Source organism: Schistocerca serialis, chromosome 5 (assembly GCF_023864345.2).
Source record: "Schistocerca serialis cubense isolate TAMUIC-IGC-003099 chromosome 5, iqSchSeri2.2, whole genome shotgun sequence".
Classification (NCBI taxonomy): Eukaryota; Metazoa; Arthropoda; class Insecta; order Orthoptera; family Acrididae; genus Schistocerca; species Schistocerca serialis.
Window position 1 is genome coordinate 97,799,359 of NC_064642.1, and position 20,625 is coordinate 97,819,983.

Below are 20,625 nucleotides of genomic sequence, written 5' to 3' on the forward strand. Positions count from 1 at the left end.
GCTACTCTATCCTGTGCAAGCTTCTTCATCTCCCAGTACCTACTGCAACCTACATCCTTCTGAATCTGCTTACTGTATTCATCTATTGGTCTCCCTCTACGATTTTTACCCTCCACGTTGCCCTCCAATGCTAAATTTGTGATCCCTTGATGCCTCAAAACATGTCCTACCAACCGATCCCTTCTTCTGGTCAAGTTGTGCCACAAACTTCTCTTCTCCCCAATCCTATTCAATACCTCCTCATTAGTTACGTGATCTACCCACCTTATCTTCAGCATTCTTCTGTAGCACCACATTTCGAAAGCTTCTATTCTCTTCTTGTCCAAACTATTTATCGTCCATGTTTCAGTTCCATACATGGCTACACTCCATACAAATACTTTCAGAAACGACTTCCTGACACTTAAATCTATACTCGATGTTAACAAATTTCTCTTCTTCAGAAACGATTTCCTTGCCATTGCCAGTCTACATTTTATATCCTCTCTGCTTCGACCATCATCAGTTATTTTACTCCCTAAATAGCAAAACTCCTTTACTACTTTAAGTGCCTCATTTCCTAATTCCCTCAGCATCACCCGATTTAATTTGACTACATTCCATTATCCTCGTTTTGCTTTTGTTGATGTTCATCTTATACCCTCCTTTCAAGAGACTGTCCATTCCATTCAATTGCTCTTCCAAGTCCTTTGCTGTCTCTGACAGAATTACAATGTCATCGGCGAACCTCAAAGTTTTTACTTCTTCTCCATGAATTTTAATACCTACTCCGAATTTTTCTTTTTTTTTTCTTTTACTGCTTGCTCAATATACAGATTGAATAACGTCGGGGAGAGGCTACAACCCTGTCTCACTCCTTTCCCAACCACTGCTTCCCTTTCGTGCTCCTCGACTCTTGTAACTGCCATCTGGTTTCTGTACAAATCGTAAATAGCCTTTCGCTCCCTGTATTTTACCCCTGCCACCTTCAGAATTTGAAAGAGAGTATTCCAGTCAACACTGTCAAAAGCTTTCTCTAAGTCTACAAATGCTAGGAACGTAGGTTTGCCATTCCTTAATCTTTCTTCTAAGATAAGTTGTAGGGTTAGTATTGCCTCACGTGTTCCAACATTTCTACGGAATCCAAACTGATCTTCCCCGAGGTCCGCTTCTACCAGTTTTTCCATTCGTCTGTAAAGATTTCACATTAGTATTTTGCAGCTGTGACTTATTAAACTGATAGTTCTGTAATTTTCGCATCTGTCAACACCTGCTTTCTTTGGGATTGGAATTATTATATTCTTCTTGAAGTCTGAGGGTATTTCGCCTGTCTCATACATCTTGCTCACCAGATGGTAGAGTTTTGTCAGGACTGGCTCTCCCAAGGCCATCAGTAGTTCTAATGGAATGTTGTCTACTCTGGGGGCCTTGTTTCGACTCAGGTCTTTCAGTGCTCTGTCAAACTCTGCACGCAGTATCTTATCTCCCATTTCATCTTCATCTACATCCTCTTCCATTTCCATAATATTGTCCTCAAGTACATCGCCCTTGTATAAACCCTCTATATACTCCTTCCACCTTTCTGCCTTCCCTTCTTTGCTTAGAACTGGGTTGCCATCTGAGCTCTTGATATTCATACAAGTGGTTCTCTTCTCTCCAAAGGTCTCTTTAATTTTCCTGTAGGCAGTATCTATCTTATCCCTAGTGAGACAAGCCTCTACATCCTTACATTTGTCCTCTAGCCATCCCTGCTTAGCCATTTTGCACTTCCTGTTGATCTCATTTTTGAGACGTTTGTATTCCTTTTTGCCTGCTTCATTTACTGCATTTTTATATTTTCTCCTTTCATCAATTAAATTCAATATTTCTTCTGTTACCCAAGGATTTCTATTAGCCCTCGTCTTTTTACCTACTTGATCGTCTGCTGCCTTCACTACTTCATCCCTCAGAGCTACCCATTCTTCTTCTACTTTATTTCTTTCCTCCATTCCTGTCAATTGTTCCATTATGCTCTCCCTGAAACACTCTACAACCTCTGGTTCTTTCAATTTATCCTAGTCCCATTTCCTTAAATTCCCACCTTTTTGCAGTTTCTTCCGTTTCAATCTGCAGTTCATAACCAATAGATTGTCGTCAGAATCCACATCTGCCCCTGGAAATGTCTTACAATTTAAAACCTGGTTCCTAAATCTCTGTCTTACCATTATATAATCTATCTGATACCTTTTAATATCTCCAGGATTCTTCCAGGTATACAACCTTCTTTTATGATTCTTGAACCAAGTGTTAGCTATGATTAAGTTACGCTCTGTGCAAAATTCTACAAGGCGGCTTCCTCTTTCATTTCTTCCCCCCAATCCATATTCACCTACTATGTTTCCTTCTCTCCCTTTTCCTACACTCGAATTCCAGTCACCCATGACTATTAAATTTTCGTCTCCCTTCACTACTTGAATAATTTCTTTTATCTCGTCATACATTTCATCTATTTCTTCATCATCTGCAGAGCTAATTGGCATATAAACCTGTACTACTGTAGTAGGCATGGTCTTTGTGTCTATCTTGGCCACAATAATGCGTTCACTATGCTGTTTGTAGTAGCTAACCCGCACTCCTATTTTTTTTTCATTATTAAACCTACTCCTGCATTACCCCTATTTGATTTGTATTTATAACCCTGTAATCACCAGACCAGAAGTCTTGTTCCTCCTGCCACCGAACTTCACTAATTCCCACTATATCTAACTTTAACCTATCCATTTCCCTTTTTAAATTTTCTAACCTACCTGCCCGATTAAGGGATCTGACATTCCACGCTCCGACCCGTAGAACGCCAGTTTTCTTTCTCCTGATAACGACATCCTCTTGAGTAGTCCCCGCCCGGAGATCCGAATGGGGGACTATTTTACCTCCAGAATATTTTACCCAAGAGGACGCCATCATGATTTAGCCATACAGTAATGCTGCATGCCCTCGGGGAAAAAATACGGCTGTAGTTTCCCCTTGCTTTCAGCCGTTCGCAGTACCAGCACAGCAAGGCCGTTTTGGTTAATGTTACAAGGCCAGATCAGTCAATCATCCAGACTGTTGCCCTGCAACTACTGAAAAGGCTGCTGCTCCTCTTCAGGAACCACATGTTTGTCTGGCCTCTCAACAGATACCCCTCCGTTGTGGTTGCACCTACGGTACGGCCATCTGTATCGCTGAGGCACGCAAGCCTCCCCACCAACGGCAAGGTCCATGGTTCATGAGGGGAAGCAGATGTTGACAGATGAGAAATTACCGAACTATCAGTTTAATAAGTCACAGCTGCAAAATACTAACGTGAATTCTTTACAGACGAATGGAAAAACTGGTAGAGGCCGACCTCGGGGAAGATCAGTTTGGATTCCGTAGAAATGTTGGAACACGTGAGGCAATACTGACCCTACGACTTATCTTAGAAGAAAGATTAAGGAAAGGCAAACCTACGTTTCTAGCATTTGTAGACTTAGAGAAAGCTTTTGACAATGTTGACTGGAATACTCTCTTTCAAATTCTGAAGGTGGCAGGGGTAAAATACAGGGAGCGAAAGGCTATTTACAATTTGTACAAAAAGCAGATGGCCGTTATAAGAGTCGAGGGGCATGAAAGGGAAGCAGTGGTTGGGAGGGGAGTGAGACAGGGTTGTAGCCTCTCCCCAATGCTATTCAATCTGTATATTGAGCAAGCAGTAAAGGAAACAAAAGAAAAATTCGGAGTAGGTATTAAAATCCATGGAGAAGAAATAAAAACTTTGAGGTTCGCCGATGACATTGTAAATCTGTCGGAGACAGCAAAGGACTTGGAAGAGCAATTAAACGGAATGGACAGTGTCTTGAAAGGAGGGTATAAGATGAACATTAACAAAAGCAAAACGAGGATAATGGAATGTAGTCAAATTAAATCGGGTGATGCTGAGGGAATTAGATTAGGAAATGAGACACTTAAAGTAGTAAAGGAGTTTTGCTATTTAGGTAGTAAAATAACTGATGATGGTCGAAGTAGAGAGGATATAAAATGTAGACTGGCAATGGGAAGGAAAGCGTTTCTGAAGAAGAGAAATTTGTTAACATTGAGTATAGATTTAAGTGTCAGGAAGTCGTTTCTGAAAGTATTTGTATGGAGTGTAGCCATGTACGGAAGTGAAACATGGACGATAAATAGTTTAGACAAAAAGAGAATAGAAGCTTTCGAAATGTGGTGCTACAGAAGAATGCTGAAGATTAGATGGGTAGATCACATAACCAATGAGAAGATATTGAATAGAATTGGGGAGAAGAGGAGTTTGTGGCACAACTTGACTAGAAGAAGGGATCGGTTGGTAGGACATGCTCTGAGACATCAAGGAATCACAAATTTAGCACTGGAGTGCAGTGTGGAGGGCAAAAATCGTAGACTGAGACCAAGAGATGAATACACTAAGCAGATTCAGAAGGATGTAGGTTGCAGTAGGTACTGGGAGACGAAGAAGCTTCTACAGAATATGAAGTTTGCCCGGAAAATACGTATAAAAGTTGAATAATAACTTTCTTTTACAGTTATTCAGGTATTACGATTTGGTCTCCTTCAAAGTACTTGGCCTGAGATGCGATACACTTCTGCCAATGCCGTTTTCACTGTTGATAACATTGCTGAAAGTCTTCGGTTGTGATGTTGTTCAGTTGCTGTGTCGTTTCCGCCTTGATGGCTTCCACATCTCCCAAGTGCTGCCCCCGAAGCACCATTTTGCAATTTGGGAACTTGAAGAAGTCACACGTGGCTAAATCGGGTGAATAAGGCGGGTGGTCTGTCACTGTGATTGAGCTTCGGGCCAAAAACTTGCACGCAACGAGCGACGTGTGAGCAGGCGCATTGTCGTGATGAAGGATCCACCTGTCCCCTTTTGCCAATTCCAGTCGAACTCGGGCTACATGAGTTCTGAGACGTGTCAGAAATTCAACGTAAAAATTTCCATTCACTCTCTGGCCGGGAGGGACAAATTCCTTATGAACAATGCCCCTAGAATCAAAGAAAACAATCAACATTGTCTTCACATTGGACCTTTATTTTCGCGACTTTTTGTTCTCGGTTCTCCTGCTAGTTTCCATTCCTTGCTTTGAGATTTGAGCTCCACATCGAATTCGTAAAACCAGGACTCGTCTCCAGTGATGACTCGGTTGAGAAAGTACCCTCGTTCCTCTGCTTCCAACCTATCCTCATAGCACTCAACCCTCGTTGCTTTCTGTTCTGACGTCAAGAGCTTCGGTACGATTTTCGCACACAATTTCTTCATTTCAAGTTTTTGTGTCAGGATTTCGTGAACGATTGTTTTGGGGGTTGATAGCTCATCAGCAATCATTCTGACTGTCAATCTACGGTCTTTAAGAACACATGCCCGAATTCGTTCAACATTTGCATCGGAACTCGATGTCGACGGGCGTCTTGGGCGAGGGTCATCGTTCACTTCTTCTCGGCCATCCCGGAACCTTTTTAACCACTTGTTTACGGTTGGTTCCTTCAGAGAATTGTCCCCGTAAACCTGTTTCAAACACTCAAAAATCTGACGGCCATTCTTGCCTAGCTTTGCAAGAAACTTGATGTTGACACGCTGTTCCTCAATCAGTGAGAGCTCCATGCCAACGGCAGGTGAAAAAGGGTAACTGTCAACAAGCTGCCACACACTCCCACATTCACGCAGAGTGCTCTGACTCAAACTGAGCGTTGATGGGATTGATTACAGCAGTAGTCCCACCTGGCGGTGACTGCAACTTGTAACATAAAGACATTATTCAACTTTTATATGTATTTTCCGGACAAACCTCGTAGAGTAGCATGGAGAGCTGCATCAAACCAGTCTCAGGACTGAAGACCACAACAACAACAACAACAACAACAGCAAGAAATGGTTGATATTTGAATACATTGCTCAGAGCAGAAGTGGTTCCAGTTGAACTATCAATCAAATTAAAACATGTGACTTCTGAAATTTTCCCGGCGTATTTCTTCTTCTTATTAGAAGAAATTAAAACATGATAATATTTGTGTAACTATCTCTGCATAAGGCAGCATTGTAAGGCTAGTGACTATTCAGTGCTATTGTCTTGCAAGAGTAGTTTAATGATTTTTAATTAAATTGATGAAACAAATGAAACAGCAATAAAGACATAAGAAATTTTCCTTTTATTTTTCAGGATTATTAGTTGATCCCAAAAAGCAGAGGGATTCTACACAGTGCAGCGAGATTAATGTTACATCGTTTATATTGCCCTCTCAGCACTGTCGTAAAAAGACACGCTCTGTATTGTGAATCTGAAAAAAATAACTTAAAAAATGCAAATCATTTGTGAGTGAGAAATTGGCTTTCTAACATGTAAACAGAATTGGCTCTGCACCACATTAATAGTAACCACGATGTAACTCTGCTACTCACTCAGTAATATAATCAAAGCTACAATACTGATCAAGTTTAGTTTGGGAGATCACAAAATGAAACAGCACATTATTGTGTGTCACAGAATAGACACATAAGGAAGAGCTGCATGTGCATGTTATAACCGCTTCATCAATACATGTCCATTGCTGCTATTATGTGTGGGTCAACTCCCCCCCCCCCCCCCCCCCTTTCCGGCAGAAAAGGACAAGCTTAGTTTAGCAAGAGTGATGCTTTCCATGTCCACAGAATCCTGCAGTGAATGTCTACAAACTTTTGCCTGTTTATATTTCTGTATTTCAATTGAGATTACATAGATCTTGGATTTCTCAGTATTTTTTGAATTTTGTTCTTAAACCACGGTTAGTCTTTTACTCTTGTAATCCACTAATGCAGAACATAATTTTCCAAAGTGAGATTTACAGTCTACATCTACATCTACGTGGTTACTCTGCAATTCACACTTAAGTGCTTGGCAGAGGGTTCATCGAACCATTTTCATACTACTTCTCTACCGTTCCACTCTCGAATGGCACGTGGGAAAAAGGAACACCTAAATCTTTCTCTTCAAGCTGTGATTTCTCTTATTTTATTATGATGCGTATCGTATCAGTGACACTCTCACCTCTATTGTGCAATAACACAAAACGAGCTGCCCTTCTTTGCACCTTCCTTTTTATGTCCTCTGTCAATCCTACGTGGTAAGGATCGCATACCGCGCAGCAATATTCCAGCAGAGGATGGACAAGTGTGATATAGGCTGTCTCTTTAGTGAATTTGTCACATCTTCTAAGTGTTCTGCCAACAAAGCGCAGTCTTTACTTCGCCTTCCCAACAATATTATCTGTGGTCTTTCCAATTTAAGTTGCTCATAATTGTAATTCCTAGTTATCTAGTCGAATTGACAGCCCTTAGATTCGTGCGATTTATTGTAACCCAAAATTTATCAGATTTCTTTTAGTACCCATGTGGATGACCTTGCACTTTTCTTTGTTTAGTGCAAATTGCCACTTTTTGCACCACACAGAAATTCTCTCTAGATAATTTTGTAATTGGAATTGATTGTCTGATGATTTTACTACATGGTAAATTATGGCATCATCTGCAAACAATTTAAGGAGGCTGCTCAGATTATCACCTAGATCATTTATATAAATCAGGAACAGCAGGGGTCCTATGACACTACCTTGCAGAATGCCAGATATCACTTCTGTTGTACTCGATGATTTATAGTCTATCACTACGAACTGTGACCTCTCTGAGAGTGAATCACGAATCCAGTCACACAACTGAAATGATACTCCATATGCACCCAATTTGATTAATAGTCACTTGTGAGGAACAATATCAAAAGCCTTCTGGAAATCTAGGAATATGGAATCGATCTGAGATTCCTTGTCGACAGCACTCATTACTTCATGGGAATAAAGAACTAGCTGTATTGCACAACAATATTTTCTGAATCTTTGTTGGTTTTGTATTGATAAGTCATTTTCTTCAAGGTGACTTACTATGTTAGAGTACAGTATATGCTCCAAAATCCTACTGCAAATTGAGGCCAGTATATGGGTTTGTAATTCAATGGGCTACTCCTGTTTCCTTTCTTGAATACTGGTGTGACCTGTGGTACTTTCCAGTCTTTAGGAATAGACCTTTCATCAAGTGAGCATTTGTATATGATTACTAAGAAAGGTGCTATTGTGTCTGCATACTCTGAAAGGAACCTGCTTAGTATACCATCTGGACCAGAAGACTTGTCTTTCTTAAGTGATTTGTTTTGCAACACCTAAAATATCTACTTTTATGTCACTCATGCTAACAGCTGTTCTGGTTTGGAATTCTGGAATATTTACTTCATCATCCTTCATGAAGGAATTACAGAAAACTGTATTTATTAACTTTTCTTTAGTGGCACCATGATCGGTAACATTTCACCGCAATCGTGCAGTGACGGTATTGACTGTTTTTTGCTACTGGTGTACTTTACATATGATGAGAATCTCTTTGGATTCTCTACCATATTTTGAGACAATATTCATTGTGGAAACTATTAAAGCATCTCACATTGACATCCACACTAAACTTCGAGCTTCCATGAAACTTAGCCAGTCTTGGGGATTTTGTGTTCTTATGAGTTGCACTACTTGAACTCTCCCAAGAAGGAAAAATGCAAGTTACTTAATAAGCACTACAGAAGTGCACTTCGGCAAACGTATGTTCTTGATAAACCAGGGAAGGACTGACTTGTTTAACTTCTTGTCTTATGGATGGAAAATATGTCTGTCTGATGTATTCATTCACAGTAAAAAACTAAACTGCAGATAGAACCAGTATTGAACCAAGGAGTCAGTGATCAGGAACTTTACTCTGTTAATTGCCCCCCCCCCCCTCCCCCCTCCCCCCATGTTTGTAAATTTCTAGAGCAAAATATTTTTCATTTGTTTTTTGACCTTGAAGTTTTGCAATATTTCTCTCTTTCTCCCTCAAGGTAATGCACCACAGAGTCACTGTGATTGTAGGTGTGCCTGTGAGTGCAGGTTAGGAGCCTTTTGAAAAGTGACTTTAACCAAATTTAATTTCCCTAAAGGAACTGAATGTCTTTTTGGGACAAGTGGTATTCATTTCTCCATCAGATCATCTTGGGTTAGGTTTCCTGTGGTCTTCTCTTTTATCAAAATTTTCTCAGAGAAAATTTCCTCTAACGCATCTTTCAGTCCCACTCATTGCCCTGCACTCTATCTTAGCTTGTACCCATGCTCAACATATCTTGGCTCCTGTACTTGGCCATTTCAAGTTAATATTGTAAAAAGGTTATTGCTGTCATTACATCTACATCTACTGTCTGCAAGCTACCTCATGGTGTGTGGTGGAGTGTACTTTGTGTATCAGTGCCATTTCCCCCTTTCCCTGTTCCATTCGTGAAAGGTTTCTGATAGATCTCTGGTTCCAATCTCTCTCATTTTATCTTCAGTGTCTTTTCACAACAAATATTTAAAAGGAAACAATATATTGGTTGAACTCTTGTAGGAATGTACATGCTCAGAATTTTAACAAGAAATCTCAGTGTGATGCAGAACACTTCTCTTGCAGCATCTGGCATTGGAGTTGGTTGAGCAACTCTGTGACACTTTTATGCTTACTAAATGAGCTTGTATTGAAACATGCTACCCTTCAATGGATCTTCTCTATTTCTTCTATGAGTCCTACGTTGGTTGGATCACAGGCTGGTGAGCTCTATGTATGTATTGGTTGGACGAGGGTTTCATAAGCGACTTCCTTTGAGGATTCATCCAGCGAATCTCAGCCTGGCATCTGTCTTCCATGCACTTAGTTTTATATGGTTGTTCCACTTCATATCGCTCCATACGCACACTACTAGATGTTTTGTGGATGTGTCAGCTTCTGGTGATTTTTCTGCAATTGTGTAATAATAGAATAATGGGTCTTTTTGTCTATTTATGCACAATATATCACATTTGTTTATGTTGAGGGTTGTCTGCAAATCCCTGCACCAAATGTCAATCCTCTGCAGGTCTTCCTGGATTTCAGTTCAATTTTCTAGCTTTGCATCTAATCTGTATGCAACATCATCTCATTTATATACATATTAGTTAAAGCAATGTCCTGTGTCTCTCCCTTGGGAGGCACATGAAGTGACTTTTACATCTGAAGATTTCTCTCCATTAAGAATGATATGATGTATTCTATTTGCTAGAAACTCTTCACTCCAGTTACTCAAATGGTCTGATATTATGTATGCTCTTATTTTGTTGATTAGATGATAGTGCAGGACTGTATTGAATGCCTCCCAGAAATCAAGGAGGATGATATCATCCATAGCACCATTATCTGCCCCTTCTGGGTCTTGTGGATGAACAAACGGAGCGAGTTGGGTTTCACATGATATAAACCCATAGTTTTCTTATGTTCAACCCTTGTCATAAATGGGACTGACCTGTGCTTGTTTCCAGTCAGTAGGGACACTTCACTCCACTGGCAGCCTGTGGTACACTGCTGCTTGAAGAGAGAAATAACTGATTAATTTAGATCACGTATTGTCAAGTGCACTCACCCTTCCCTTCATGAAAATTCTTCTATTGTAACATGCCTTCATCCCTCATGTGATGCATGCGTTCACAGATCATAATATTGTTCCGTGTATGAAATGTACTAGCAATGCAGTTTGTCAGAGCCATCAGGAGGAAATTACAGTTTCCAAGTGTAGCTATATTACGAGGATCACTCCAAAAGAAATGCACACTAATTTTTTAAGAAATCCATCTTTTATTCTACATATTTTAAAGTTTTACAGTGTGTAGATACATCCTTTAGAAACAATATTTTCATTTCTCCACATAATTTCCATCCCTCTCAACTGCCTTACACCATCTTGGAACCAGCGACTGTATACCCACACAGTAAAATTCTGGACCAACCTGCTGGAGCCACTGTTTGGCAGCATGCACAAGGGAGTCATCATCTTCAAACCGTGTTCCACAAAGAGAGTCTTTCAGTTTCCCAAAGAGATGATAGTCACGTGGAGCCAGGTCAGGACAGTAAGGTGGGTGTTTCAGTGTTGTCCAACTGAGTTTTGTGAACGCTTCCGTGGTTTTTTGACTGACATGTGGCCGTGCATTGTCGTGCAACAGCAAAACATCCTGCTTTTGCCGATGTGGTCGAACACGACTCGGTCGAACTTGAAGTTTCTTCAGTGTCTTCACATATGCATCAGAGTTTATGGTGGTTCACTTGGCATGATGTCCACAAGCAATAGTCCTTCGGAATTGTAAAACATCATAGCAATAACTTTTCCAGCAGAAGGTGTGATTTTGAATTTTTTTTTTTTTCTTGGGTGGATTTGCATGATGCCACTCCATTGATTGCCTCTTAATCTCTGGTGAAAAATTATGGAGCTATGTTTCATCGCCTGTCACAATTCTTCCAAGAAATTCATCTCCACCATTCTTGTACTGTTCCAAAAGTTTGCTGTATATCATTTTTCTTGTTTCTTTGTGAGCCACTGTCAACATCCTGGGAACCCACCTGGCACAAACCTTTTTTAATGCCAACACTTTCAGAATTCTGCAAACACTTCCTTCCCCCATCCCAACATAGCAAGACAATTTGTTCACTGTGATGCATCTGTCAGCAGTTACCAATTCGTTAACTCTCTCCACATTGTGTGGAGTGTGTGCAGTACGAGGCCTGCTGCTCCAAGGACAATCCTCAATATTGCTGTGCCCGCTTTCATCACGTAACCTGCTGTACTGCGATTGGCAGCAGCATCTCCATACACCTTTTTTAACCTCTTGTGGATGTTTCCCACTGTCTCATTTTCACAGCACAGGAATTCTATGACAGCATGTTGCTTCTGACGAACGTCAAGTGTAGCAACCATGTTGAAGACATGCTGTGATGGTGCCACTCACGGGAACAGGTTGAACTAAGTTTGAAAACAAGCAGGAAGGATGTATCTACACACTGTAAAACTTTCACTCATGCAGAATGAAAACTGTATTTTTACAAAAATTGTGTGCATTTCTTTTGGAGTGACCCTCGTACATGTTTTTTGTGAACAATAGTTTGGGTTCCTTCAGGCGCACTGAGAAATTATTTTTCATGTTGAATTAACATTATCTTCTGCTCTTTTTCAGTCTGGTTACACAGTCACAGAAAATATAGTGGAGGAAGCTCCTATTGTTCTAGTTACAGGAAGTGATGAAATAACAAATAATACTCCATCATTGTTGGACTCATTGGGCAGCAGAATGCCACAGGAAAGTGTTGTACCAAGGTTAGTTCATGATGACTGATTAGCATATGAGTACTCTTTTATGTTTCCTGTGTTTTACTTGTATAGAAAAAGAGATCATCAGCAAAATTTCCCGAGTGAAGTAAGGTGATATAAATTTGCAAAGATTATTGTAAGACCTCGTTCTGTAGACCTAGGAGAAGGGGGGCTCTTTCTCTGGAGCTGGAGACAGAGAGAAACAAAAGTCAAAAGTAAATAACAGTGGGCTGGACAAAATTTGTAACTACAGAATTTTTTAAGGTTTAAGCTCTCTTGGCACAAGATATTTGTATATTGAGCTTATACTTTATTGAGTGAAAGCTGCACCTTTCTTTAACTGCTGTTTGCCTAAAATTACTGGAAAGGTATATTATTGATGATAGTACAGTTAAGTGTTTTTGCTGTAATTGCATGTAAAATTGAAACTGAGTGTAGACCTTTTTCTGGTTGCAATAGGTGTAACGTATTGTACATACTACTGAAGGATTTTATGTTGTGATATCTATATTTTGCAATTGGCGTATTGAAATTATTTCCTTGGGTCCTTTAACAAGTGTGCTATGTGGATTTGTTTTGCTAGGAGTTGGATTTGTTGAGCACCATTTTGTATTTTGCATAGGACAAATACATGGGAAAATAAATGGATGTTTTTTGTTTATTTACACCATGGAATAAAAAGATTCAACTAGAACTGTTGGAAACCTACCTACCTCCCTACCTCCCTCCCTCACTCACTCACTCACTCACTCACTCACTCACTCCCTCCCTCCCTGCCGTCAAGGTAAATGTGGAGTCGGGGGAGGAAGGCCAGACAACAAGGAGTAGATGTGTGTATGAGAAGGAGCGGGAGAGTGGGGCGGGGGGCAGATATGAGCCTCAGAAAAAATGTGGATCAGTGCTATGGAGGCTTAGCTCTAGCAGCAGACTTTTTTTCACATCCAAAAAAATAATTCTGACTCAGTAGTTCATTCCACTGAGAACAGTTTCATGATCAGGATCAAGGATAGCAGTGTCTATGTGGCAGACAGTAAACAGCAGCTTTGACACCTCTGATTAAAAATCTAGCCCTTATAATCTGATTCCTCAAGACTACATCTACATCTACATTTACATCTACCTCCATACTCTGCAAGCCACCTGACGGTGTGTGGCAGAGGGTACCTTGAGTACCTCTATCGGTTCTCCCTTCTATTCCAGTCTCATATTGTTCCTGCAAAGAAGGATTGTCGGTATGCCTCTGTGTGGGTTCTAATCTCTCTGATTTTATCCTCATGGTCTCTTCGCGAGATATATGTAGGAGGGAGCAATATACTGCTTGACTCCTCGGTGAAGGTATGTTCTCGAAACTTCACCAAAAGCCCATACCCTGTTTATCTATCATCTCCGTAACGCTTTCGCGATTACTACATGATCCTGTAACGAAGCGCGCTGCTCTCTGTTAGATCTTCTCTATATCTTCTATCAACCCTATCTGGTACGGATCCCCCACTGCTGAGCAATATTCAAGCAATGGACGAACAAGCGTACTGTAACCTACTTCCTTTGTTTTCACATTGCATTTGCTTAGGATTCTGCCAATGAATCTCAGTCTGGCATTTGCTTTACCGATGATCAACTTTATATGATCATTCCATTTTAAATCACTCCTAATGCCTACTCCCAGATAATTTATGGAATTAACTGCTTCCAGTTGCTGACCTGCTATATTGTAGCTAAATGATAAGGGATCTTTCTTTCTATGTATTCACAGCACCTTACACTTGTCTACATTGAGATTCAATTGCCATTCCCTGCACCATGCGTCAATTCGCTGCAGATTCTCCTGCATTTCAGTACAATTTTCCATTGTTACAACCTCTCGATATACCACAGCATCATCCGCAAAAAGCCTCAGTGAACTTCCGATGTCATCCACAAGGTCATTTATGTATATAGTGAATAGCAACGGTCCTACGACATTCTCCTGTGGCACACCTGAAATCACTCTTACTTTGGAAGACTTCTCTCCATTGAGAATGACATGCTGCGTTCTGTTATCTAGGAACTCTTCAATCCAATCACACAATTGGTCTGATAGTCCATACGCTCTTACTTTGTTCATTAAATGACTGTGGGGAACTGTACCGAACGCCTTGCGGAAGTCAAGAAACACGGCATCTACCTGTGAACCCGTGTCTATGGCCCTCTGAGTCTCATGGATGAATAGCGCGAGCTGGGTTTCACATGACCGTCTTTTTCGAAACCCATGTTGATTCCTACAGAGTAGATTTCTAGTCTCCAGAAAAGTCATTATACTCGAACATAATACGTGTTCCAAAATTCTACAACTGATCGACGTTAGAGATATAGGTCTATATGATCTACAACAATTCACTATCAAACACCCAAAAAGATTAAGTAGACAAGTCCAAGGTATAAAGATCAAGAATGACAGTACTTCCGCATCTACACTTTGCAAGCCACCTTACTATGGGGGGGCAGAGGGTACTTTGTGTACTACACTGTCACTTTACCTATACAACAGCCTCATCCACAAAAAAGGCTCATAGAACTTTCAACATTATTCACTAGATCATTGTACATATTGTGCAAAGTAATAGTCCTATAGTGCTTCCCTGGGCATGCCTGAAGGTACTTTTATGTCTCTCCATTCAGAATGACATGCTGTGTTCTTTTTGTTAGAAACTCTACGATCAAGTCACACAGCTGATCTGATATTCTATATGCTCATTTTTTTTTTTTTCGTTAGATGCTACTATGGAACTGTGTTGAACACCCTTCAGAATTCTAGGGACACATCATCAGTCTGGATGCCAGTATCAGTTGCTTTTTTGGTCTCGTGGACATGATGGGTTTTACAAGATCATTGCTTTCAGAACCCATGCTGATTCTTAATTGAGAAGATTTATGAGAGCATAAAACATGTTCCAAAATTCTACAACAACTCGTTATTGGGGATATAGGCCTATAGTTTTGTGCGTATATCCGTTGATGCTTCAATGGGAATGACCTTGGCTGTTCTCTAATTCTTAGGAATGCTTTGCTCCCTCAGTGACATACAGTACATTGTACTTCCCATGATGTGTGGTCCAGACGATTTTTCAACTTAATCCTTTAAAACTTCTGTTTCCTAAAATTTCCTTCCGCTCATTTTGGGTGTCAAATGATAAATTACACATTCTCTACTCAGCAGTTTAGATACTTCAATGTTTCCTTAGTTGGTAATTTGTATTCTGTATTTTCTGCAGAGTCAGTGAAAATCCCATTGATCAACCTATTCATTGTTTCAGGACTGATGCAGAGGGTCCTTATCTGAAGCTAGAAGGTACTTGGAAATTTCCGCAAGTCCCTGATTCAATATCATGGAGTTCACATAGTTCAGATGAAAGGACTACTTTTACAGATACTGATTCTGCTATCAGTGGTGTTAGTACTCCTTTACAGGTAAGAAAATTTGGAATGTAGGAAAATACTCTCTCATTAGTTCCTATCTCTGTTGCCACGAGTGTGCTCAAAGTGTTTAGTGTATTTGTCCTAATACCTGAATACAATAAAAAATTGTTGTCCATTAATTTTGCAGCTTGGTACAAATTCTATAGATTTGGTAAATAACAGAAGCATTACTGTTTAAGTATGGTAAGGAAAGTTGTGGTCAAAATTAAATAATTTAGGAATAAAGGAGGCCACTCACTGAATAGGATAAGTATTGAGTCATTGATAGGCATACAAAAAAGAATGAGAACTTGGCAGCCTTTAGACAAAACGTGTAAGATACTGTTGGTGGTTGGCAGGGTTGATACGGCCAGAGGTATGGATGGAGACATGAGAGAGGTGGAGGTCAATGACCAGGTAGCCTGTCCAACAGAATGGATGGCCACCACCAAACTATGATCAAGAACAGAGCTGACCTCTCAGTAGTGGAACAAACCACTGAGCACAGCATGCCAGAGTTAAGCGGCTGCTTTACAATCTACAATCCATGCTATCTGGACTTGCTCTGATCCCTCCCACCAACTTTTGGGAACTATGTAGATGTGGGTTCTTCCAGATGTCCTTCTTACCAGTAATCCTCCTACCATCAGTCTTCGCTAAGCCACTGCACCACATCATCTACCCAACAATCTCCCCCTCCCAATCAACACTTTCATGTCATCATCATTGTATGCCACACAACTCACCAGCTCCAGTGCCCAAGTGTCGCATTCCTATTCAGCACACTGTCATCCTCCCTCACAGTTGCCAGCTACCCCTTTTCAACTGCTCCTTCCAATTCCCACCTCTTTCTCTCTGTACCCACTCCACCCGACACAACCCCTCAGTGCACTGCACTTCCCGAACTGCAATCCTGGCAGTCTGTGTTCAGCTGATATAGTGTAGTGTTCTGTGTGTGTGTGTGTGTGTGTGTGTGTGTGTGTGTGTGTGTGTGCGTGCACGCACTGGCATGTGTGGTTTCTTTAGTGATCTCCTTTAGTTATAAACATTACTAGTTCATTTTTTGTTTTCCCAATTCCCTAGTTCCTCTTGCTTTCCCAATCTAGAGTAGTATCTTAGTGTACTAAGATTCTTTGGTAGGGAACAATTTCAACTTGTCCGTAAAGTGGGTTTTGTTTCTTGATTGGCTAGTGCAGTTGAAACATGTAATCCGTGCCTTGTGATCTGCGATAGGCATGACTGTTGAAAATTAATTTATGTTTCTTTGCAACCAATTCTTGCAGTGTTGCTGATCAGAGAGAAGATACACATAAATTAAATCAGAGTCTTACGGGTCTATTTGTAGCTGCTACATAGTATGATGTGGAAGTAGTATGACCATTTTACAGCTGCACTGGAGGCAACAATTTCAGTTTGTTCTGTAGCATTATTGTTTTTAAATTTCAGCATAGTCCTGACTACACCGCAGTTCAGTGATCAAAGCCTAAATTCCCATATGGGCATTATTAATATGGTTATTACTGAATAGGAGATCTTGGTCATTTTGAGTAAAAGTTTTTTCCCATCTTTTGTGAAATGAGAGGCTTGAAACTATTATGGAATGGTGATGTTTCATGTTGTCTGTGATTTTAATGATGTGCTGTGGAAGCAAGCACTGTGTAAGCATCGACTTGTATGTTGTTGACTTCCAAATCTCTGATGAAACTAAATTGCTAAAATTTTAAGAACAAGTAAATTCTTTTTCTCAGGCAATTTCCATCTGGTCATTTTTTTAAATATATTTGTTGTAGCTGAACTACATCTCAGAGATGGTCATTTTGTGATTGAAAGTATTATCCATGCACTATTTGTCATCATCTTAGTCGAATTTGGAATGCTTTAGGCTGCTGAAGATTCATCTGCACGTGCTGCTTATCATGGGCCATCTCTGCTATGCTGCAAAAGTTATCTCCATAAGGACACCGTTACGGTGTGGCTAATGGCTGTATAGTACTTTGTAGAGCTGGCCATGGTGTCTCCTTTGTTGATGCTGCTGAGTGTGCGTTGTCCATGTGGCTTCTCAATGTCTGGGCGATGATTCCTTTGCTGCTCTGGGTCCAAGAAAAGGTGCGGGTTTTTAACTATCACTGGACTAACAAAATCATGACACAGTATTCCATGGTTTTTATTTATTGCCAGAACTTAAAAAGACTACACTTGACTGCGGCCAAAACTCAAGTGGCTGAAAACCTGTTGGTGACCAAAGATCACTGTCACAGCTACAAATAACATACAATTTCAGTATTTATTATTGATCGTAACACCTATCCTAATATCATATTAAGCAAATGCTTTTTTACAGAACTTTATTTAGTGTCTAATATAACAAAATGAGGTCTATTTTTCAGTTCCAATTACAATACCCCCCAAGTATTTTGTATGTATGAACATGCAAACAAAATTCTGACACCAGAATAATGGAACTGCCAAGAATATGATCTTAAATAAATTAAAATTTTTAATAGGGCTGCTTTCTTTCAATTTTTCTAACTTTTCACCAATAGCAATTGGCATTACATTAGGTTTAACACTGAAATTGTGTTACACGAAGTAAAGGAAGACAAACAATCGTTAATTTTAAGGTAAATGAAATACAATAGAAGATTTACAATTTTCACTTAGATGAGTCCATAATGTCGTAGCACTTCACATTAAACCATTGAATAGTTGTAACTTTTCACTATTGGTTTGTTTTACTTTCTTTTGTTGACCACTTTCCTCGCTAGTCACAGTAATGTCCCACATTGTCCATCTGCACTTAGCTGACCCCCCCCCCCTCCCCCCCCTCTAATAGGTTTGATTTCGGCTTGTACTGCAGCAAGTCCGTTTTCACTGCTTAGCAGTTTGTATTGCTTCATTGATTATAATGCCATGTTATCTAAAAATCAAATACAGAGATCACATTTTGGTTACATAATGTTGATATGTAAGTACATGGTTAGGATACGTATTTATCCTTTTGGTAATGTTTCTCTAGTGGGAGAAGTTTACAGGCACTGTCTGAGTGATACTACGCATGTATGGACTGGTCCAAAAGGATCCTTTAACTAACAATACATTCAATAAATACAAATGCATTAACATATTGGGTGTAAAATGTCTTATCACAAACTACAACACGTACACCAAGGATAACCAAAAAATTAAATTGTTTTCAAAAGTAAAGCTACAGTCAGTCAATCAGTTACAAGGGTTCATATTCACAGTAAAAGTGCAAGGGTAGGATCATGGTTGTTTGAACATTTTAGGATGATATGTATATATCAAAATAAGGAAAATATTACTGCCTATGCTTTGTAGTGGTTGGGAAAGAAATATACAGTAATTCATGTTGTTTACTTAAAATGATTCTCCCCCTTGTTTAGTTGGACATTGCAACAACTTAGGTGTGTAGTAATTAGGACTTTGCCTTTAAGAAAAAAAAAAAAATTAGAAAAACTTTATTGTTACGAGACAGATTTAGCGCTGATTAGAGGTTCATATTTTAAATGATGTCCCAACGAGTGTGGTGTGAGAAGGTTACACAAGCTAAAATTACACATATTTTGAAATATCATTCAAATTGCATAAACATATAGAAATATCAATAACTAACACGATAAGCATATTACACAAAGAAAATTCATTGCAAACACTTCATACAGAAAATACATTTTAAACAAATAATAAACATTTTCAAGGATACAAAACTGTATCAAAATTAGTCAATGTTTATATGCAACGTTTCATAATTTCCAGTGAAAAACTTTTATTGAGTCACCTTTTAACTTTCTCAGAATAGTTGTACCCCTTTTGTTTATACAGTTTCAATGAAACAATATTCCTTAGCCCGAGAACTTTCCTGGATTTAGAATACACCAACCAGTATGCATTAGCTGTTGATATACTTTCCGGATGTGAGGTCGTGGTCCAAGAACTTTTCTGCTTCTTACATTTCGTCCAGGACTGCGCTGGACTTCCTCAGAGGCGCTGCTCCGCTGAGTCTTGCCGGCTGACTGGTCGGGCGTCTGAGAGCGACTTATATATTGTGAGAAGGGGAGCGTGGTTCAGGTGACACATGATGAGCAGTGATAATCCATAGCAAAGGTAAGGTTGACTATCGATTTCCACCTTGTCAAAGATAAAAATTGTTAGCAATTTTGTAGAGCCACTGTCCATATATTGCTAAGTTTCATAGCCTCCTCTTTCCTATTAAAATTATCGTGATGTTTATAAACTTCAATAGCTTCTCTATATAACCGTGGATAACCATGAACCATGGACCTTGCCGTTGGTGGGGAGGCTTGCGTGCCTCAGCAATACAGATAGCCGTACCGTAGGTGCAACCACAATGGAGGGGTATCTGTTGAGAGGCCAGACAAACGTGTGGTTCCTGAAGAGGGGCAGCAGCCTTTTCAGTAGTTGCAAGGGCAACAGTCTGGATGATTGACTGATCTGGCCTTGTAACAATAACCAAAACGGCCTTGCTGTGCTGGTACTGCGAACGGCTGAAAGCAAGGGGAAACTACAGCCGTAATTTTTCCCGAGGGCATGCAGCTTTACTGTATGATTAAATGATGATGGTGTCCTCTTGGGTAAAATATTCCAGAGGGAAAATAGTCCCCCATTCGGATCTCCGGGCGGGGACTACTCAAGAGGATGTCGTTATCAGGAGAAAGAAAACTGGCATTCTACGGATCGGAGCGTGGAATGTCAGATCCCTTAATTGGGCAGGTAGGTTAGAAAATTTAAAAAGGGAAATGGATAGGTTGAAGTTAGATATAGTGGGAATTAGTGAAGTTCGGTGGCAGGAGGAACAAGACTTCTGGTCAGGTGACTACAGGGTTATAAACACAAAATCAAATAGGGGTAATGCAGGAGTAGGTTTAATAATGAATAGGAAAATAGGAATGCAGGTAAGCTACTACAAACAGCATAGTGAACGCATTATTGTGGCCAAGATAGATACGAAGCC

The 20,625-nt window shown here is 40.0% G+C and overlaps 1 protein-coding gene across 1 annotated transcript in view; it reads left to right on the forward strand.

The window, feature by feature from the left end:
- LOC126480992 (ribosomal protein S6 kinase delta-1) overlaps nucleotides 1-20,625 on the forward strand; it is a 190,846-nt gene that overhangs the window by 28,680 nt on the left and 141,541 nt on the right. The window contains exons 4-5 of the mRNA XM_050104435.1: nucleotides 12,064-12,203; nucleotides 15,491-15,644. Coding sequence (XP_049960392.1) covers nucleotides 12,064-12,203; nucleotides 15,491-15,644 — 294 coding nt within the window. The remainder of the gene's footprint in view (nucleotides 1-12,063; nucleotides 12,204-15,490; nucleotides 15,645-20,625) is intronic.